Source organism: Pinus tabuliformis, chromosome J, assembly GCF_031772625.1.
Source record: "Pinus tabuliformis cultivar Carrire ecotype Pingquan chromosome J, CPIR1, whole genome shotgun sequence".
NCBI classification, from domain to species: domain Eukaryota; kingdom Viridiplantae; phylum Streptophyta; class Pinopsida; order Pinales; family Pinaceae; genus Pinus; species Pinus tabuliformis.
Window position 1 is genome coordinate 932,917,353 of NC_142295.1, and position 19,622 is coordinate 932,936,974.

Genomic DNA, 19,622 nt, shown 5'->3' on the forward strand with positions numbered 1-19,622 from the left:
GATTTGCCCTCAGAAGCCTTTTTTAGCCCTCTCGGCACAGAAATGTCAGCTTCCCAGCAAATCTCAGACTTTTGTGTGGAGACCTCTACACTGCTTTGCGTGGGGCCTATGTGAGCCCTTCCTGGCTCTGCGTCATCCTCTCTGGCCTCTATGTTGCCTCCTCTGTGCGTCTCTCTGCCTCTCTACTGAGTATTCTTGGCTTTGGAGAAGATCCTCCAGTCAAAACTCCCTCTGCCCCTCTCTGTGTGATCACTACAAATCACTGCGCTGTCTCTAGCTTCAACAATTTGATTTGACTGATCAACCCTCTGTGTTTTTTCCAAATGACCCTCAAGCCTCCTTAAATAATCTTCTCGTTGACATTCAACGGTCCAAATTAGAAGCTAATCAATGGCTAAGATCATTTCTGCTTGATCCTCGTCTTCTTCTAGAAGTTACATCCACAGTTAGATTAATACCCATTAATTATTTTAATTTCCTAAGTTTAGACTTAGGGTCCCATTAAAAATAATTAATTATTATAATAAACTGTCTCTAGGTGGAATTTCCCAAAACGCTTTCTGGTTCTTTGGAATACATGTGCCCAAGCCTCCCTGCAAAATTTGAGACTTAGAGCACATCTGATGCTGCCAGAAATGAACACCATATACCCCAAAAGCTCCACTGGAAATTCCTGAGAGCCTCACTACAAAATTGCCTCTGGAAATCTACTTTCTCCAACCCTTAGCTCCCCTTGAAGCATCTCTTCTTACACCCCTACGCAGGCTTTGTCTAGGGAACTCTACACACTGCCAGAAACAATAAAAATTTGGCCCTCAATCACGAGCCCAACTCTAGCCCTGCAAATGACACCAAAACTCCAACATCAAACTGATAAACCTCCTACAATTAGCCAAATCTCCTAACCCATAATCGCTGGCCAAGAATGAAGTTGCTCGAACTCTTTCTGTGCCAAAATAGTACGCATCTCTGGAATTCAGCTACAATGTGGCTCAATGGAAGCCCTGAATGAACTTGCCCAAAGCCCAACTAGGGAGACACTCGAAGTTCTCCAAAACCGGGGTGGAATTTCGCTTGAAATTCCTGTGCTCAACAACACGTCTGTCCCTTGCGTTGAACAACTCCCAGAGGTCAAAATTCTGAGTTTGATAGTCAAAAGATTCCTCCAAAATTCCTCCCTTTTTCCTCAAGTACTCTAGGTCCATGCATACCCCTTGGTGCCCCCCACAATCCACTAATTTGCCTCCTTTTTCCTTGTGGCTCGAATTGCCTCTTTTGGCCCCCACCTTCCACTAAGAATGTGATTTTCCTTTTTCTCCTAAGTCCAAAAATGTCATAGTGTGCCTCCAACACCAAAATTGCAAAAATGGTCATACTTATTAAAATTTATGCAATTGGGGATATCACAATATCAGAATAAGATATGAAACCAAGGGACTCATGTCTCAACTTTCTATTGGCTAATCAATCATGGTGAATTATAAGTTGGGATAATATGAAGAGGAAGGACATCAAGGCATCCCTTCATATTTCATTTTTGTATGTGTAATTCACTAATTATTTTTATTTTTTTAATACACACACACACACATATATACAAGGTATCATCCGTGTCTTATTTCCAGGGTCGACGTGTCCTGTGTTGAAAACATATTTCCATGTCCTTTGTATATTGTGTCATCATGTCTGTTGAATTAGGCTTTAAGGAAAATTTAGTTTTTTCTTAGCTTGCATTTAATTTTTAGCCACAAAAAACCCTAGATGTCTAGCGTTTTCTTGCATATTTTTTACCTAAAATACTAGAGTTTTCTTGCATTATTTGACATAAAAGTCATTTATTGATATTAATAGTCTTGTTGATTTATATTACGGCCATGTTAGAGCTGGATGTCTTGTTTTGATTGGTTGTTGTATGTGTTTAAATTTTCAGATTTTATAAGTGGAATTATTCATTGTTTTAGCCCTAAATTTTAATTGCTTATAACTTGTATCAAGGGATAAAGTCCATCGCTGTTATAACTTGTTTACTGCTGTAATTTCCTATCTTCTATACAAGTTTACAACAGCTGTTCGTAATTTTCAGATTTGCACTATTTGGGGATAATTTTGCATTTGATATTAACTTGATAAACCCTCTAAACAGCCCTAAGACATATTAAACTAAAACTGGAATCTACTTTGTGTGACCACCTTATTTTTAACTTGATATATATGGTTGGTAACTTGGTAGTGAATTGGGTAAATAATTAGGAATCCTTATACTTGATTGTCACTTTCCTTAAGAATCTTTAAGTCCTCCTATAGAGGGCTCCCTTATGTTGGACTTGTCCTTGACTAAAACAAGAGAAGTTGTTACTTACGTGATACTGACAACACTTCCAAGTTGTGAAGGCTTTACATTAAGGTGCTAAATTTTGTGATAACACAACCTAGATACAAAATTTCATACCTAATTTCATATGTCTATTTCCAACAACTTGGCACGCCTCAATCACCAAAAACTCCTGATCATATATATGTGTGTGCGCGCACACAAAGAAATATCCTAACAAGCTAGTTATTGCAAAGTGTCCTTTAAAAAATAGGAAGATTTATTGGGCTTTAAAAACTACTTGTTATGTGCTCGATACACAATTAGAAACAATGCATTTGTTATTGCTCACGAAAAGGATTTTGTTCTTCACAATCATTTTGCGTCATATATTTCAAGTTTTAGAAAACTACAATCAAGAAAAGCATGCTCTTCCCATATATCATGCAATGATTACAATCTTACCCATTGTGGAAAATCACCATTCTCCATTTGTGAATTGACAAGTACAATTGCTGCTCGATGAAGAGGTTTTGGATCTCTCAAAGCCTATGTTATTCCCAAAAGAAAACGGTAAATTTCAGTACCATTGTAAAGCTGTTTCAATTTGAAGTCAAAATTATTTCAAAATTGCTTAGCTATAAATACTATAATAGAATCCTGTATTTGCAATAAGACAAACAAAAGTGGAAAAACAAAACAAGGCTTATGAATTATGGGAATCCTTAAATATATCAATAGTGAGCTAGAACTAGGAAGATTCACAATGATTAAATTTGTACAGATCTTCATTTGCCTAAATTAAAATTCACATTTTATTTGGCATGAAACAATGTTTATAGAATGAGTTGTGATACAAATGTATGGATTTATATTCAATAAAGGCTGTTGAAAGGATGCTTCCAATTCAAGTTTTTAGCCAATATCATTTTTGTTAATGCATGTCTTCTATTTTGAGAATACAGGAATTTAAAAATTGTCCTTTCAGAACAAAACTAAAATGCCATTAGTCAGAAAATTAAACAAAAGGAAATTTATGTTCTCACACCTGCCCAGCGCAAATAAGAGCTAGCATAGCCCATGCTGTGTTTACTATGTGTGATCTTCCATCATCCAAGTTTGTATAAACCTGTTTCAATAATGATGATTTCATGCATTTGAAAATTGAAAAGTACAAGAAACTGTAAGTTCAAACATTAAGATACATTATCAGGTCAAGTTAAAAATTTCACTGAGAAAGTACATGCTATGTACAATGTAACTCATCAATGTGAAGAAGAAGCAACCACGACAAAGCTGAAATAGACCTCAAGAAAGATATAAAAATATATATGTTTACACCTGAAGTTAGCTTTGTAAGCCACGTCAATTCTCAACGTATAGCTAGTTTTTGGCACAAAAGGAAAAAATGGTATTCCCTCGTAGAAACCCATTAATAGAACATATCCTCTCTTGCGATGTCAACTATTTATGCATCAACTATGTCTAGTGTAACCAATATGGAATTCCAAGGTCCACAATCATTACATTTGCATGCTAAGCTATGCAAGAGAGAATGCTGAAGATCAGTACTCAGAACCACATTCCAATTTTTGTTTTTGTATGCTTGGAATTTGTCATGTGCAAAACATTAATATGTACAAAGTACCAATTTAGTGGTTTGACTCTCCCTTTTAAATTAACACGAAAGTATTTAAGATATTAAAAATTAGAAAAATGATTTGTTAACTAGTCCATAGTCAAATGGTTAAATCAAAGCACTTTTAGTACTTGAATCCAAATTCAAGATACTCCAAAGACATGTCAATACATCAATGCAACTAGCAAATTCACCCCTAATCAGCATGCTCCTTAAATTAGCCAATGTCCATCATGGTCTAAGCATGTATATTACATTCACATGTCAATTTGGTCTAGCTAGGGTAGTTGAGAGAAGGAATATTATCCTCTCCACCCAGATTTAAATTCCTCTCATGACACGGCCACTCTTTGTGAGCCAATTTTTTATGAAGCTGGTAAAGTACCATCAATCTCGTTCTCTCTTATAGACTTGAGAGTGGGATTCACGTCCAATATAACATGGGCATTGTTACCCACCAAAAAATGGGTAACCCATAGGAGAAAACTTTTCTCCTGCCTGGACAACCAGTTAGCGAGCAACCTTATTCGATCAGCACGTAACATGATGCCAAAATCCTCCACTTCTTTCTCTAGTTAGATTTCTCTCTCCCATATGGCATTCCTTCTTGAAGGAAGGTGGGTCATCTATCGACAGGTACTTTAACCATTTTGCAACCATGTGTTTTCACTTAATGTTATGGCCATACTACTATGTATCAAGGGGAAAACTAGATGATTGAGCAATATTGATTCTATTCTTGTTCCTTCATTTCACCTAGGAGGTTAGTCTTTGACTCTAGTCCAATGGGATCTATTAAAAGGCCTTAGGGTTTTAGGAAGGGCACTAGTGGGGAGGCTCTGACTGAAGTAGCATGTCCAAGATATTCCATACTTACCGCTTTTCATCTTTCCCTTTATTTCATCTCCATTATTTAGGCTAACGGTCATTGATCATGGGGATTTACACCCTTTCATTCTCATCCTTGAGTTTGAGCTGGAAAACTTCGCCCTAGAGGTTGATGCAACTAAAAGAAAGGCAAAAGCATAAGAAAGCCATATTGAAAGAAAAAGATAAAATGTAAAAGATGGCTAGGACATTTGATTAGCACATGGGAAAAAACTTAGCATGAGCTCTACCCCCTCATTAGCCATCACCCAGTTCCTCAAGGACATGATGCTTCATCTATAAAAGGAACTTTTGTATTGTCCCAACCTTAATGAGTGATAAACTAAATCATTCTTAAGGGGTGATGGAAAATTTCAAAAGAAAGCATGGGCTTCCGAGCTATGCACTCAAATCAAAGCAAATCATAAAGAAATAAAAGATGCACTAGAGGAGTGGGAAAAGAAGGCCGAGGGAAGGGGTAGCTCATTCGTACATGATTTCTCCCTCCTTGCATCTATATGCTCAGGATTTTGGACCTTTATTAGCTGGTCACTTCACTATGGCACCTTGCCTTGAAGTCTTTCCCATGCCATAACCACCATTTTCACAAACATCTATGAATTGATGGGCTAACCTAGGAGATGTCATTTTCCCTTGGGGGTTGGAAACATCTAATAGCATTATCCATGGTTAACATAAAGAGGTAACCTATGTATGGGACTTGATCTAGTTAGACATTTGAAGGTGAGCTTCGTGTGAAGTATTACTATGCCCCTAGCATTAGGTATGGTCCACAATGATGTATATATGGTTATTGTCCCTAATGTTTGGTGATTTCACTTGAGTTTGAGTAAAGTTTTGTTAGGTGGTATTGTCATATCAACAGAGGCCTTCGGAGACATGATTATCACTCCATTTAGCAGCATGTTAGAGGTTATTTTACCTATTCCAGAGAGCAAATATGACCTTGTTGATGTAGCTATTTCCCACCTAGAGCAGGGCATTAGGATACTTGATGATTCCACATGGTACTTGATACTCCAAGGTTCCCCCCAAATGTTGAAACATTGATCCCGTGAAGTTTGGTTTTGGATTTATAGATGATGTGCCCCGTGGAGCCCCTAGGTTGGCCTTTACATTGTTTGATGGGAATTACTTGTTGCAGAGCCCAAATGATGATGGTTATCCTTGAGATGACAGGGGAGGGCTTGCAAATCACTATTGGTCCCAACATTTGAGTAGATTTGTGCCACGTCACCCTCTCATGCACACCTTCTCATGCCCTTTAGAGGGTGATGCTGGGCATTGTGGTGGTGACATCTTGATATGGAGGCACTTTGGAGGCATGCCCATGGTCTTAGAGCTACTTCTTGGAGTATGGAGCACTCATTAGCCCATTTTTAACTTATCGTAATTTAAGCTCCTTTGGAAAATCAGGTCATAGTGGAGAAGGATTTTCTCCTACATGTGTGGGCATTTTTGGCATTATTTGTTATGTTTTGGAGCTATGAGGTTGGCTTGTAACCTCACACTTGTGGAACAATCAAAGTAAACTTGTAATTAGGGATTTTACTTGTATTTTTGTAAAAGCAAGGGTTGTAAACCTCATATAAATAGAGGCTTTCCTTATTTCATTTCGCCATCACACATTTTTAGCACTCTTCTCTTCTAGAGTGTGAATTAGTCATTTTTCGTGATATTTCTATGGCACAATTTTCTCTTGGATATGGATACTTGTGTGGGGACGTTTTCTTGCGATTGAAAGAAGAGTTTCCTAGAGAATTTTGTAAGTTTCAAGCTTTATCTTCTATATTTGCATATTGTATTTGTACTAATAGGGTTTCTAATTTGTGCCATGAATAAATGCTAATTCTATGTTGAAATATTGCTCCATTATATTATGCAAAATTGTTCTCCTAGAACCTATAAGGAAACTTTGATTGTGTATTCCTTATATTTAATTTCTCCCATCACAAGGAAAATAGTTAGGATTTTAAAAATGGATTCCCTAGCCATCACCCCTTACTCCATCAAAACCTTTGCATGGAATTTTAGCCCTAGGAGACTCTATCAAGCCCATTTATGATAAGGAACTAATCATTATTGCATCAATCATCTATAAAATTTATTAACTTTCCTCTTTTTTCCTTGTTCCTAGACGTCTAGGGTTTTAGGGCAGAATTTTGCATTGTTCCACGGGGACTCGCCCCCCACCCCTAGAGGTCTAGTTTCCTAGCTCCCCCACGCTCCGGGGACTTGGGGACGAGAAGGGGTCGCTTCCCCATGCTCCCAAAAAACAGGGTACGCAGGGGACGTGCCAGGTGGACGTTTCCTTGTGCTGAGGGGTTGTTTCCAAAAAGGGGGTCGTGAGGGGTTGTGGGGGGTCGAGGGGGGGACGTGGGGGGACGAGGGGGGACGTGGGGGGTTGAGGGGGGGACAAGGGGGGACATGGGGGGTCGAGGGGCCCGATTTTTTTAAATAAACTTTGGTTTATAATTAAAATTTAACATTAGTTTTAATACTTTAGGGTTTCAATTTGTTTTCTTATAAATTTAATTCATTATTCGCCCTAGCCCCTCACTCCATTCGCAAGACGCTTCTAGTTTCTCTGCAGCAGAGAGGAATTGGTCCACATATAGCTTCATCCACTCTATCAAGAGGAACAAGCTTACCTCTAAAAGAGTGGAGAAGTTAGTTGTTGTGCATAGTGCCCTACGTCTTGAGCATAGGAAGACACCTGAGTATTTGAAGGGACTAGCAACATGATGGGATGTTGATCTAGAGGATGATGCACAGGTAGATATGGAGGAGAGACTTGATGAGAGACAGATGGGGTTGGTTGGTGTGCCACTTAGCATGTTTGAGAATGCTAGTGATTCAGATTCAGATGGTGATATGCTTGATCCTTATTTATTCATGCAGTAGCTGGATGCAGAGACTAGCGGGGCATTACCTTGAGGCTTGAGCAAAATTATGCTCATTTATCTTTCGATATGTTGATGTTCTTATGTTATTCTGACTCTATAAAATTTTGACTCTTGATGTATCAGACTTGACTTTTATAATTTTATGTCAATATTCACTGTTTAGTATTCAATGTTCATAGTAGGAAGTGGAACATCAATATGGTTTAAACTTTAATCATAATGTATGATTGTATGATTATAAATTAGAATTTTAAATTTATATGATATTAGATAATGATATTCATATCAATGATCATGCCTTGCAGCTTTTCAATTCAAACCCAATTGTCATAGTGGACTTAATTTATAAATTAAATTTTATATTTATAAGCTTTTAAGACCTTGACGTCCCCCCACGTTTCCTAAAAATTGGCGGGGAGCTTTTGCATAGGCCGCTTCTGCGTATCCTCGCTCCCTCGCCCCCTCGTCCCGGAATCTTGGTGGAACATTGGAATTTTGTATAAAAAGTGAATTTGTGTAAGATATTTGTGGCTAATAAATTAGGAATTCCATCAATAAATCACATAAAAGCAAATTATAACATTTTTCATGGTTAAATGCTTCCTAATTAGGGTTGATGTCATCCTAATTTATTGTTTGTGCATACTTTTCAGCCATAATACTCCATTACTAACCCTAACCATAGGTGTTTATTGGAAGGCTTTTGTCCCCTTTTTGTTCATTATCATTGAAAGGCCTTTTCTTTGGTTGTTATATGGAATTGTGAACCCTATCATCACAAATCAATAAAACCCTGAATTATAACAACCATATCGTTGGTCTAGGAGTAGAGTACTTGAAGTTTGGCATAGAATATCTAGGTCTTTCTAGGCTTTGCCAATACTTTATCCCATTTATTAGACCTCTTATTCATCACCTTGAGCCATAGTAGTTGAATATCTTTTAGGTGATTTACAGAAGCCTTCCTTGTGGTAAAATACAACTAAAGAGCTGGAGAAAGGTTGTCGAGTTAACAATGGCAACCCTGTCCCTTATTTCCCTAAGGTTCAGTTCCATCGAGTAGGGCTTTGCGCTAGGCTTGCTAGATTCCCTATCTTATAATAGCCATATTTTTGGTCTAGGAGTAGAATAATTGAACTTTGGCATAGAATATCTAGGCCTTTCTAGGTTTTTTCGGTATCCCATTTATTAAACCTCTTATCTATCACCTAGACCCATAGTAGTTGAATATCCTTTAGGTGATTTAGGGAAGCCTCCTTCTGGTCAAATACAACTAAAGAGCAAGAGAAAGGTTGCTAAGTTGACAATGGAAACCCTTTCTCTTATTGCCCTAAGGCGTGGTTCTGTCGAGTGGGGCTTTGCACTAAGTCTGCTAGATTTTGCAACAACAGGCATCAAATATGATATTCTTGTGGAGGTGGAATAGAAAAAAAGAAAATAAATCCCTTGGTAGGATGAAATTCCAGAGTGAGATTAGACAAATTCTAAAGAGTTATGTTACTTTCATCCATGTGAAAGTTATGGATGCAATATTTATAACATGGGCATCAAATATGATATTCTTGTGGAGGTGGAATATAAAAACTGTAAATAAAATCCTTGGTGTGATTAAATTCCAGAGTGAGATTAGACAAATTCTAAAGTGTCATGCTACTTCCATCCATGTGAAATATGTGGATGCAGTATTTTATAGTGTGACTATTATGGTAAGTTTTTACCAAGATTTCAAAAGAACCATGAGAAATACACAGGTGTACCTCACAACATATAATCCCACACACACTGAAAACAAAATATACAATTTATCAATGCAAAAAAATTTAGGACAATTTGATGAGAAAGGAAATTAATGTAATAAGCCAATTAAATTTTTATCATGAAAACATTGAAAAATTACTCTCACGCATGAACAACTTTAAGAAAATTAATGCTTAAACATATGGTAAAATATGGTGAAGATTAAATAATTTTACAGCCTATTACCCCTTAAATTCACTTTAGGAGTACCTCACTTTCTTCACTAGATTCTTTTCTAGCATTTGAGCTGATCCCGTGCATACTTCTAGAGGATGTCATAGCCCATGGTTCCATGATTAGTTGTACCCATGATGATGTTTTGTATTATGTACATGATCAACCAAAAGTGTGACCCTTGTACCTTATGTATTCTACTAGACCATGCATAGAGATATATGTAATATATATTTTTTTAAATCTAGGTGGTTGCTCTAGACCCTTGTGGTTTGTCATAGTCCATCCTCTTAGTCCCCATTTCAATATAATCCTTGCCCGTATGGCTTGTACTAGCCATCTCATGGAGTTCATTTAAGGCCAAGGTAAGTGTGAAGGGGTCTTGGAGTGGATCTACTATGACACATGACTTAGGGAACCCCTAGGTTTTTTCATTTTCCCTTATTTAAAAGTGTTGCTAATGTATTGTAAAGGTTGTTATACCTAGGGAGCACACTTAGTTTATGCCTAATCATGGCTCTACCTATGTATTTATCACACTATTGCCTAAGTGATTATGTACTTAGCATGTTTGGGACTCATGACATGTATTTGGCATTTGAGATCTTGTAAAACCACCTCAAGGGGGATTTGTACATATATTTATGTAGTGAAATCTCGGAGGCCCCTCCTTCACAATTCCTTAGGCACTCTTGCCCTATTCTTCATGAATATGGATTGATCACACCATGCCATGAATTTTCCTTAACTTATTTTCATTTGCTTATCTCTACTTAAGGAAAGATTTGGTAAAGTCAAGTAAAGCCAATAAGTAACACTAATAAAAACATAAGTTGGATTTGGCCTAGATTCAAGTCCATTTCACCTCCTATTGATGAATTTGTATTGGACTTGTTTTAAGCATATTGAGATGTTTCTTTCTTGAATATCTTAATCTCCTAATTAGCGATCTAATTTTGTATATCTTGGTTTAAAGAATTTATCTACTCTTTTGGGTTTATTTATCTCTAGTTACAAATATGGGATTTTCATAATTAAACACCATCGATTTGGTAATATAAGACAAATCAAGCTATACCTTGGAATTTGTTCTTGCTTAAGCACTAATTAGATGTTTCTTAATCTGACACTATCTAGGACAATTTGTGCTCTAATACTAAGATTGTATCTCTTGTTCTTATATTTGACTTGAAGTCGTTTTCGAAATACAATTTGCATCTATTGCAAGCTAAGTCACTGCGTTCGTGTTCAAGTTTGAGGACTTTGAAATCCGGAAAAAGTTTGAGGATAAAATTCAACATTAAGTTCGACATATTATAAAATTTGAGTATTAAAAAATATATAATAAAATTTTATATTTTAAAAATATATATAATAAAGTTCAACCCATCAAATAAAAATTTATATGTAATAAAGTTAAACATCAAACATGTAGCTTATATCATGTTAGTTTTTGTAGCATTGGATGGTGTTCTAATCTCGACAGTTGTCAGAGAGGCTAAGAAACATTAGGACTACATAACCCAGAAAAGGTTTCAATAAAATCCACCTAGAAATGCCTTAATTAAGTTAAATAATCAGTAATTAAAATTTTCCTAAGTCTAACTTAGGGAAAATAATTAATTAACAACAATTAATTGAGGAAGGTGAGATTTCTCTAGAAACTCACACGAATCGACTACGAAATAATCTCAGCCATTGATTAAGTTTTAATCTTGGTCGCTGGAGTCCCACAGTGAGATTATAAAAATAAGTCAATGGGTAGATGGAGGAGCACACTTGAGATTGATTTCCGTGAGTAGTTCGATTTTCCAGAGAGAAAGAACATTCTGTTGGAAGAGTTCAAGCCAGAGAAGGGAAGCAGAGACAGAGAGGACCAGAGACAGTGAGTCCGGAGGACGTCTTCTAGTTCTGAAGAGTCAGCAGCAAAAGGGCCGCATTTCGTAGAGAAGATGCACAGATAGCTTCAGAGGGAGATCACTTTTGTTGAAGGGAAGTGTGATCCAGTTGCAGTTGGTCCGGGAATTCTCTAGGAGGCCAAGCGAATTCCTTCCAGAGGCAGAGTCAGCTAGGTTGTCATTTTTCCAACAGTTCTGGGGCTTAGCGAGTTAGCGCTTATGCAAGCACTATGCAAAGGTTCATGCAGAGGCTGTATGATTAGCTAGTTTTTCCAGATGTCAGAGTTGGATTAGGCATGGTATTGAGGTATTTGCCTCATAGATATTTTGGCCAGTTTATTTTGCTTATTGGATTGCTATTTAGGCATCCATAGATTGTACTCAGAATTTCTCACTGCTACTTAATAATAAAAACCCTCAGCTGTTGCACCAGTTTTCCCAACTTGGGTTTTTCCAGGGACTTTAGTCCAAAATAATGGTGTTATAATTTTGTGTGTGTGCGCCAATATTTTCTCAGTTTCCAATGTATCTTCCGCAATATTTTTATTGGTGAAAATTGCATTTGTGAATTATTCGTTGTTTGTCATAGCAAAGAAACTGCTAATTAATTTATAGTTAGAAGCAGAGTTGCGGGGGAGCCCCCCCCTTCGAACCCGCTCCCAAATCCGCGCTCCGGGCTAGAGTGGCTTGGGAGCGGGTCGGGAGTGTGCTCCCGATAAAAAAATTTGCGCTCCCTGCGACTTCGGGAGCGTCGCTCCCAGAGCGAAAATTAAAGCCCAGGAGCGATCAAGGATCGATTGCTCCCGATCACTCCCGGGCTTTTAATTTTCGCTCTGGGAGCGACGCGCGCGCTGCCGGGAGTGAAAAAGGCGAAAAAATTCGTAGAAGCCAAAAAAAAATTTAATTTTAATTTTTTTTTGTTTTATAAGGGCTTGGAGGGCATTTTGCATTTCATTGTGACTTGAATGAGTTGAGGAGAGCCAAGGAGATTGAGAAAAGGAGTGAGGAGGAGCGAGGAGCGAGTGCCGAGGAGCAAGGAGCAAGCCTGCAAGGAGGTTAGTAACTTATTAATTTAGTAGTTTAGGCTTTAGTTACTTAGTAATTTAGTAATTTAGTTTAGTTTAGTTAGTAATTTAGTAAATGTATAGCTTATTTAGTAAGTGAATCATGAATCTAAATAAATTAAATTAATAAATAGTAAAACTAAATACTAAATAGTAAAACTAAATACATTTTTAATTTTCTCAAGACTCATTCCCATTCCCATTAAATTTTGCAGATTCAAAAGCCTACAAATATCAAACATCATGGACCTAGTTATATTTCTTGGCATTTTCTTCTTCTTGGTCCCTTTTTTGGTTATTATGGTGCTGGAGAGTAGGAAACGGAGGGGCCAAAATGAAGAGGGGGATGAAGAAGCTGGAGAAAGTGGATTTGATGAAAAACCCGGTGAGGAGGAGCTGGAGGAGGGTGAACATGACTCTCAAAAAACTAAACAAGACCAAACCCCATTGTGGAAATATGTTAACAGGCCTGAAGCAGGGAAAGGGGGTGGAACCACTAAATTTTATTGCCCCGTTGCAACAATAATTACACAGGTTCATACACCCATGCTAGAAAACACCTCTGTGGGATAAGGCCATGGGATGGAGATAAACAAATAGGAATCAAAACTTGTGCAGTTGTGTCAGCAACAGATAGAGCCAAATACATAAGGGAAGAGGAGGAAGCCCAATACAAATCTAAAAAATCAAGGGGTTTCTTTGAACCAAGCTCACAATCACAAGCACAAAGAACTCCTTCAGCATCCTCCCAAGGCAGTGGATATGGAGGCACAGGGTCACCAGCTTTAAGGCATAGAACCATATCAGATTTCCTTGATGAGGGGTGTAGGAATGATGTGGATTCAAAAGTTTACAGGTTTCTCTATGCATGTGGGATACCATTCAATGTTCTTCGCTCACCTCATTGGCACGAAATGGTTTCTGCCATAAATGATGCACCTAAAGGATACAAGAGCCCTGGGTATGACAAGGCAAGAACCGTTGAACTTGATCATGAAAAAGCAAAAATATCGCATTCTTTGAATAGAATGACAAGTTCTTGGACTGAACGTGGGGTGTCCATTGTATCTAATGGATGGACAAATGTAAAGGCAAGCCATTGATAAGTGTTCTTGTTGTGTCTGTTAGTGGTGCCATCTTTCTAAATGCATATGATTACTCAGACAAGTTCAAGACCACCATCAACATTGCAGAAGCATTACTTGAAACAATTGACCGTATTGGGCCATACAATGTCATCCAAGTCATCATTGATAATGCTCCTAATTGGAAGGCAGCGGGAGCAATTATTGAGGATAAATACCCCAACATATTTTGGTCTGGGTGTTTGGTTCACACATTGAACCTTTTCATGCATGATGTTGTTAAGAACAAAAATGCACAATACAAATGGATTGGTGATTTGTACAAGAAAGGCAAACAAATGATAAAATTTATTACAAATCATAGCAATATCCATGGCCTTTTCCGTAGTCACTCAAGATTGGAGTTGTTGAAGATTGCGAAGACTAGATTTGGTAGCTATTACCTCACCTTCAGGCGCCTTTTTAAGGTAAGAGAGTCATTGGCTAGCATGGTATCAAGTCCACACAGGCAGGTATTAAAGGAAAGGGCTACAAATGCAGCTGACAAGTGAGGTTTTGAACTGGTAGAGGAGGCCGCTCTTGATGGTATGTTTTGGTCAAGTGTGAGGCAAGTATTGGATTTCACCAAGCCCATTTATCACATGATTCGGTTTGCAGATACAGATAAACCAATGATTGGCGAGGTGTATGTACTATGAACAGATGGATACCATGTTGGGGCAAATAAAAGATATTGTTCATAACAAAGATCCTGACTTGTACAAACTGATTCACGATTGTGTGTGTGTACGGTGGAATAAACTTAATCTTCCACTACATTGCTTGGCGTATATCCTTACGCCAAAATACTACTCTACATCTTGGTTGGGCCAACCTGCACTAGGGGGTGGGATTAGGACCAAACCCCATTTAGATGCAGAGGTAACTAGAGGATATTTGGATGCATTAGAAAAGTTGATACCTGACAGGGAGGAATGTGCAGCTGTGCGCCTTGAAATAGGCAGATACTTTAGTGGCACTGGTTTGTTTGGTACCTTCCATGCAATGGAAGACAGAGACAGATTTGATTCTCTCACATCGTGGGAAACATATGGCAGCCAGGGACTTTTGCTAAAATTGGCAAAAAAAGTTCTATCACAGGTTGTAAATACTTCTTTTGCAGAGAGGTGTTGGGGCACCTACAGCTTCATACATAATGTGAAAAGAAACAGAGTCAATGAAAACTGGGCAGAAAGCTTGGTTTATGTGCACTACAACTTGAGGTTGTTGAGTCATTACTGTGATCGGGCTTATGAGGATCCCACATATAAAATTTGGGACAACCACCCAGAGGATGACAATTTGGAGGATGGCACTATACATCTTGAAGAACTGGAAGAGTAACTTATAAAGGATGAAGATGAAGCAACTGCAGTAGCCATGCCACCTCCACCATCCAGTAGCATTGGTCGAGTTTTGAGTCTTGTTCCTTTGTTGTTGCCACCTCCATCTACACCCTCACGTGGAGGGCATGTGCCTTCTAGTTCTGGTCGTCGGTCTATGCGGGAGACTCCCAGAAGACCACCACGACCTGCTCATATAGGAGACTCTCGTGGCAAGGGCCACATGTAGATTTACAGTTTACTTGTCTTTTCTAGTTTCTATTAGTTTTCATAACTGTTGAGTCTTGAGTCCTTGACTCTTGACTCTTGACTCTTTCATATCATAATGATATTTTTTGTAAAAAATATATGACTGTGACAATGAAAGTTTGAAGTTTGAAGTTGGCAATTATAACTCATTTGTAATGATTGTGAATTATGAATATGATGCTTCGTGAAAGACTAAAGTTGTTTCATTTCATCTCATTATTCATAATTCATTTTATAACATTTCATTTCATGTTAACAATTAGAACTTAGAAATATCTAAGATATTATTTCTTGACATCTTGTAATGGTTAAACTTAGCTTACAAGTACAACTTTGGTGATCAATGATGATAAATGTTATATATTGAATTTTCAATTTTGAAAGCTTGAAGTTGAAACTTTAAGATTGAATTTGATGAATCATGATTCACGAGACTCAATATGTTGCAATTGTAATATGTATGTTACTAACTTGTGGACATGGTTGATGAAGATTATAACTTCTAGATGATTGATGTGATATGGTTCAATGATCAATCTATGTTTTTTTATGTTTTTTATATCTAATTCATCATTCTACATGTTTTTGTTGACATATATGTATCAAAAATTAAAAAATATAAAATATATATATATTTTTAAAAAATCGCTCCGAGATTCACTCCCAAACCTGGATCTTCTAAAAATGTCACGCCCGCTCCCCGCTTTCGCTCCCGCTCCCATGTAACATTGGTTAGAAGAATAATTTCCAGTTGCTGCAACAATTGAAATTTTCACATATCAAATTTGTTGTAGCGTTGACGTAGTGTAAACGAGGAAACCGATAGAAGCTGTAGATCATGGGCCCATATCAGGAAGCCATCGCTCGAGCTTGGCCATCGCCTAGGCCTGGTAACTGAAAATTCATCTTCATCTCAATCAGTATGTGCATCTGGATGTGCTATTGATTAAACAAGCTAGAAAGGAAAATAACATTAAATGTTCAAATTAGAACTTGAATACAACGATTCGCACAGAGGAACTTGAATACAACAATTGGACAAAGGAAACTTTAGGGTTTTATCCTTTATTGCAAAAGAAATTAATTTATGGATCGAACCAAATCAAACCTCAATGAATTTGTTTGAATCCGGCCAAGTTCGACGATTTTCGAATTTCAAGGATAATGTTTGCCAAACTCGGTGACTGATTGAAAGTTACATTCACTAAATTGTTGTTAGAATACTTGTTTATCATTGACTTGGGATGGTGGTCAATAACTTGAAAACCTGAAATATTCTCTTGCATACATAACAAATCAGATTGGAGGTTTATTCCACTTATTCTAGATTCATCTACGCATCTAAGTGAATTGTTGTGATTTGTGCTTGTTATAGTAAAAGTTGATCATCTTTAAGCATTATATCACCAAGATATTAGATACCTTTACATTTTATGTGTTATATATTTTTAGAGATTCAATTGGTTTGTCATTGAAATAGATCTTTCTTTTTCTTGTCTAAATCATAATTAGAATTTACTTAGGATTTCCTAATAATCATTCATATATCAAAGAGATACCCCCTTGGTCTCTTGAGAGTTGGGAAAAAGTGAAGGGGAAGTGTATTGACATGATAGTGATACAACTCCCATCCCTTACCCTAAGATCGCATTTGTGATTGAGAGTTTCCACTTAGATTGTAGTGTAGGTGGTAACAAGGCCCAAAGACACTAAAATAATTTGTTCCAAAAAAACCCTAAGGAATAAGAACATGGAAAGGTAAAATATTATAGCTAGAAATTTTGCCAAGTAACTTATTTGGAAGTTCATGGCTATATGTGGAATTAGTTTCCTACGAACAAAGTAGCTAATCCACACATATATATTGACTTAGATTCAAATATGTATTATCTTAGCTGTGAAGTTAATTACTATTATTTGAATCTAAATTATGAGTTAAAATAATTTGGAAAAAAAACATAATAAATAGAGTTACCCTAGTGTCACTTGAAATGAGGCCCTTGCTCCTACCTGCCTTTCTTGTGATTCTCGGAGTATATGAAAATCACTTGAGCCTTTAGAATATGATTTTCAAAAGAGCCCCATTGAATACAATAAATCACCTTCCCCATCACCTTTCCTTCTTGTTCATCATTTTGAGTCATCCATAAGTGATTCCCTCACCCCTTGCCATATGATCTCAAGTAACCATAAGCCGTTTCCCCCTTCTGAGTATACTGTCGAGGAAGAGCCCCTCATTGAATATACTTTATCTCCTTGGACACACCCTCAAGATTGTGATCACTCCATGGCCTCCCCTCCCCATTGTGGACGTCACCTTGAGCAACCTATTGGTTGCATTTCTTCCTTCCCTCACCCTCCGTTCTCCTTCCCTCATGACCTTGTGGCATCCACAAAGCATAATATTGTAAGCAATGATTGCGATAGGGAATTCTTGAGAGTGATCATTCATTCAGCTATTCTGTACTTAGAGAGAAAGCCTCGCACTTCTAGATTAGCTTATTTTCCTTCTCCTAGGGCTTCCTTTTACCTCGAGTGGAGATCATATTTTCCCACCTCTCACCCGCCTCATCCTCCATGTGATTGTGTCTGCATTCACTTTAGGATTTGTTACATGAGTAATCATACTGGCAGACATATGTATATTGATATGATGATATGCTGGTTGCACTGGCTTTATGATCACACTTAGTATTAGCCTTACTATATGTATGTTAGGATAGGATGCATTGCATACTCATTTTCTCATTAGAACTAACATCATATGATATTCTCACAATAGATTATTTGCACTAGATTAAATTATCGTTTTACTTTCTTGTTGATTTTTTTACAGCCTAATACTAAGCATGGGTGATCATAAGACACCACGAAAACATGCTGCCCCGTGTGCTTGGTCTTTGATATGTGCAGGTAACACGTCTGTGGTACCAAGAGATTGTTGTTGTTCTCATTGTGAAAATTTCTAATACGAAATTCTACTGCAGTAACTGATTTATTTCACCCACTTATTTCTCACAATAAGTTATTTACGAAATCCCTTTGGTAAACATTAAAATAAATTCTATTGCAGTTATCACATAATTACATGGAGGAAATAACAATGATATACAAGCACAAGAAGCAATCACATCAACACAATTGTTTTTGGACAATTGTCCCCGGAAAAACCCAATGTGGGAAAACTAGTGCAGCAGATGAGGGTTTTATTAATCTTCAGCAACAATCACTTTACAAGGAATTATTTCACAGAGAAACTGAGACACTTCTAAGAGAAAACACCTGAGACAAAGTTTCTCCTCCTCCTGGAGAAGTTTTGACACCCTGGAGACCCTTCACCCACCTTTGCATCACTTATGCGTCACTCAGCGTCACTTTCTGTCAGCTTGCGTGAGGTCTGCGTCTCCAATGGTGCTACTTGCCTGCTCTTCCCTCTGCGTTATCTCGCAAATTCCCTGCATCACCTCCTCCTCAGTCACTGAATGTTGCCAAAGCCCTCCTCTTCCTCCACCCTGCAACTCTCTCTCCGAAATCGAATTCCTTCTCCTTGAGAATCGATTTCCATTGGGGTACTGAGTATTTGCTTGGTGTGTCTCCAACTGACTCTCAAGTCTTCTCTTATACTTTTCCTGTTGATGAATCAACAACCAAGATTAAGTCTCTAATCAACGGCTAAGATTAAAATAGAGTTGATCCTCATCTCTTAGAAGCTTCTCACCCATATCTTTATTAATACCCATTAACATTTTTATTTTCCTAAGTTTAGACTTAGAAACCCATTAAAAATATTAATTATTTCAATAACTCCTCATATGGGTGGAATTTCTCCAAACAATTTTTGGGTCTTGGAGATCTCATGTGTTCTAGCCCCTCCACAAAATTTCGGAGCTAGATCAATCCGATGCTACCCAAAATCAACACTGCCTCTTAGCGAGGAATGTGTTCTAGTAGTACTCCCCAACAGAAGTATCACACTGATCCATGGCATGGGTCCTCTGCGTTGTTGATGCTCGACCTACATCCCCTCATCCACTGCGTTGCTGCAACCTGTACTGTTGTCCATGACACTGTGACTGTCACTGCTACATCCGTACTGTTGCTCCCTCTAAATATGCTGCATCATGTTGCCCATAGCACTGTTAGTGCTAACTGCTGCACTGCAACTCCTTATACTATTGGCTTCTGCTACTGAAACAAATTCTTCACCTTCTCCATCTTCTCCCTAAAGT

General features: G+C 37.7%; 1 protein-coding gene across 3 annotated transcripts in view; it reads right to left on the reverse strand.

Annotated features, from left to right (window-relative positions):
- Positions 1-19,622, reverse strand: part of LOC149229834 (cycloartenol synthase-like) — a 403,955-nt gene that overhangs the window by 66,732 nt on the left and 317,601 nt on the right. For all 3 annotated transcript variants that reach the window (XM_089378753.1, XM_089378752.1, XM_089378754.1), the window contains 2 exons: positions 3,360-3,440; positions 2,777-2,860 (listed from right to left, as the gene is read on the reverse strand). In XM_089378753.1, coding sequence (XP_089234879.1) covers positions 2,777-2,860; positions 3,360-3,440 — 165 coding nt within the window. The remainder of the gene's footprint in view (positions 1-2,776; positions 2,861-3,359; positions 3,441-19,622) is intronic.